The 2760-nt window shown below is 38.4% G+C and overlaps 1 protein-coding gene across 1 annotated transcript; it reads left to right on the top strand.

The window, feature by feature from the left end:
- Positions 1-1278: 1278 nt before the first annotated feature.
- LOC126619591 (classical arabinogalactan protein 4-like) lies at positions 1279-2194 on the top strand. Its single transcript, XM_050288003.1, has one exon. The coding sequence runs from the start codon at positions 1421-1423 to the stop codon at positions 1856-1858; it is 438 nt and encodes a 145-aa protein (XP_050143960.1). The 5' UTR covers positions 1279-1420; the 3' UTR covers positions 1859-2194.
- The last annotated feature ends 566 nt before the right edge of the window (positions 2195-2760 follow it).

The following is a 2760-nucleotide window of genomic DNA, read 5'->3' as shown; positions in this document are numbered from 1 at the left end:
GAGTTAAATACTATGTTGGTTCTTGTATTTTGCTCAATTTTTCATTTTGGTCTTTGTGTTTGGAGTTTTATGAATTTGAGTGATGTGTTTTTCTCATTAAATATTTTTTTTTAATTTTGTGAGTTATTGTGTTACACATACATAGGCACATGAACTCTAAAATTACTCAAAAATGATCAAACTGACTAACAGATATAAGCATAAGTACCAAATTGAAAATCACAACAAATCACAAGAATCAAAAAATTAATCTAAATAACCATAGAATGCATGTTAAATGAAATGGTGTGATTGCTGATAATGAAAGACTCATTTTTGTAAAACCACCCACCAAGCTTGTAGTTGTTGAAAAGGGCAAAACGACCGAATCCAGACTGTTAAAAGCTGAGCTCTGCACTATTATATTACTAAGAAAACTAATACACCAGAAAATGCGGTAGAAAGAGACGTATTACTAACCCTCATCAGCAACCAAAAACATGTGACATTTTCAAACCATTTCCCCCATCGTCATACAATCTTAAAGCTCACAAACCATGTTTACGTCAATGATGAGATTTTAGGGCCTTGTCGGTGATTCAGGAATAATTACACGCATAAATTGTCCTAACTTAAATACATGCACAATTTGATAAGTGAAGAGCTTCATTATAACAGAACTCAGTGCAATTGAAAGTATAATCATTTAATATAAGCGGTAATATATTTAGTGAAATTTCCGACATAAAAATTGCAATCTTCAATAATTTACAGTCCAAACTAAATTAGTGATATAACCCTGATCACGACACACGTCGAAGCGAAACAAAACCGTTATTGGTGGTTCGACCCGTAAATGATCCTTGAAGAAAGTTCAAACAATTAGAAATAGTGTAAATGGCTGACTAGCTAATCACACCTCTACCCTCGCTGGCTTAACAAAATTTAGGTATTTGTAAAGTTAGATATATACATATATATATATATATATACATACATATATATATATATATATCTATATTTAATAAAAACGCAATGTGATTGTGCGTGTATAAATATAATTTAACCATTGAAGGAATCTCAAATTAGCATTATTGAATTTGTAACGCTGTCCCTCAGCAGCGGCAGACCCAAGTTGGGTAAATAACCCAACGGGTATGAGCATAAACGATTATGGGTAAATAACTCAACGGGTAAACGGTTATACTGGTATGAGCATAAACGGTTATAGATAAATAACTGCGGTTACTCGTCCGCCATAACCGTTGCCCATCCCTACACCCAACGCCCACCCCCCCCCCCCCAAAACCTCATCTCCAACCTTTTTATATTCTCCTCTCCTTTTGAAACCCCTACACATCTCTGAAACTCCCCCTCTCTCTCGCTCACTCATCAAATTCTCTCTCTCTCTCTCTCTCTCTCTCTCTCTCTCTCTCTAAAAATGAAGATGGATTTTGCAGGGTTCCAAGTTTTGATGGTTTTGGGTCTGTTGGCCACATCATGCATAGCCCAAGCCCCAGGAGCTGCACCCACAGCCTCACCCCCAACCGCAAAGTCGCCAACCGCCACCCCACCAACCGCCACACCGCCATCAGCCGTACCAGTTCCATCACCCAGCAAAACACCAACCGCGTCACCAACTCCATCACCAGTGACAGCACCAACCCCAAGTGCCTCCCCACCAGCTTCCACACCAGCTTCCACCCCAGCTTCCACTCCAGCAGCTAAGTCTCCATCATCGTCAGCTGCTCCCTCAGGCTCAAGCCCGAACTCCCCACCGGCTGACGCTCTTCCTCCAAGTGGCACCTCCGCCATCAGCCGCGTTGCTATTGCTGGAACTGCTCTTGCTGGAGTTTTCTTCGCGGTTGTGTTGGCTTAGATTCATGGGATTTGCTCTTTCGGGTTTTCCTATTGGTCCACGTGGAGACTCACATCGGCTCTTAGATCTGGGTTTTGATGGACGGTCGAGATCTAGTAATTTCTTTTTATTTTGTTACTTATTTTCGTTAATGTTTTTTGTATTTTTGTTTAACTCCGTGTTTTCATGCCATATGGTGATTATTGGTTTGGCAGTATGGTGGATTTGGACGGTCGTGATGTGATTAATTATGGTGATTCATTGTTTTAGAGTTGACATGTGCACCCATTTGTAGATGAGTCGTTGGATGTACATCTGTCCGATCATAGTTTAATAAAACAGTTTGTCATTCTTTTTCTTATGGATCTTCAACTTTTCAAGTTTTCATACTTAATTTTCTCTCTAACTTTGTGGGTGTGACTCTAAATCTTGCGATTTTACGTGCACCGAGATATTAATGGATCGATGAAGGTGACAAAGATATAATTTATTTTATTAAATCTCACTTATTTATTTTACGTTGCATTATATTACTATATAGTATTTGTACGTTTCTATAATATTTTTGTCAAATTTATCACATTTCCAAAATAAGTGATTGCAGAATAAATTGAGCCTTTATTTTCTAGGGTTGGGTGGCTCTGCCTTTTGACAAAGTCTACATGATTTGTTCTTTATTTCCATGCCAAAAAGATGGAATCCAAGTCCTTAGGTTTGGTCTGTATGCTTCCATTCCATTTCTTGACGTTGACCCAATGGTTTAAAAAATCTTCATCGTAAGCGAAGGTGCACCATCTAACTTTCTTTTGAGTGATTCCACGAAACTTCATACATGTGTAATGCATTTGGATCAAAAGTAAAAATGGAATCAAGTAATCTTTTTGGAATCCGGATCTTCGCAGAATCGAGTATTCTGGAGATCC

The sequence above is a fragment of the Malus sylvestris genome, chromosome 1, assembly GCF_916048215.2.
Source record: "Malus sylvestris chromosome 1, drMalSylv7.2, whole genome shotgun sequence".
NCBI lineage: Eukaryota > Viridiplantae > Streptophyta > Magnoliopsida > Rosales > Rosaceae > Malus > Malus sylvestris.
This window is presented reverse-complemented; position numbering and strand designations above follow the sequence as displayed.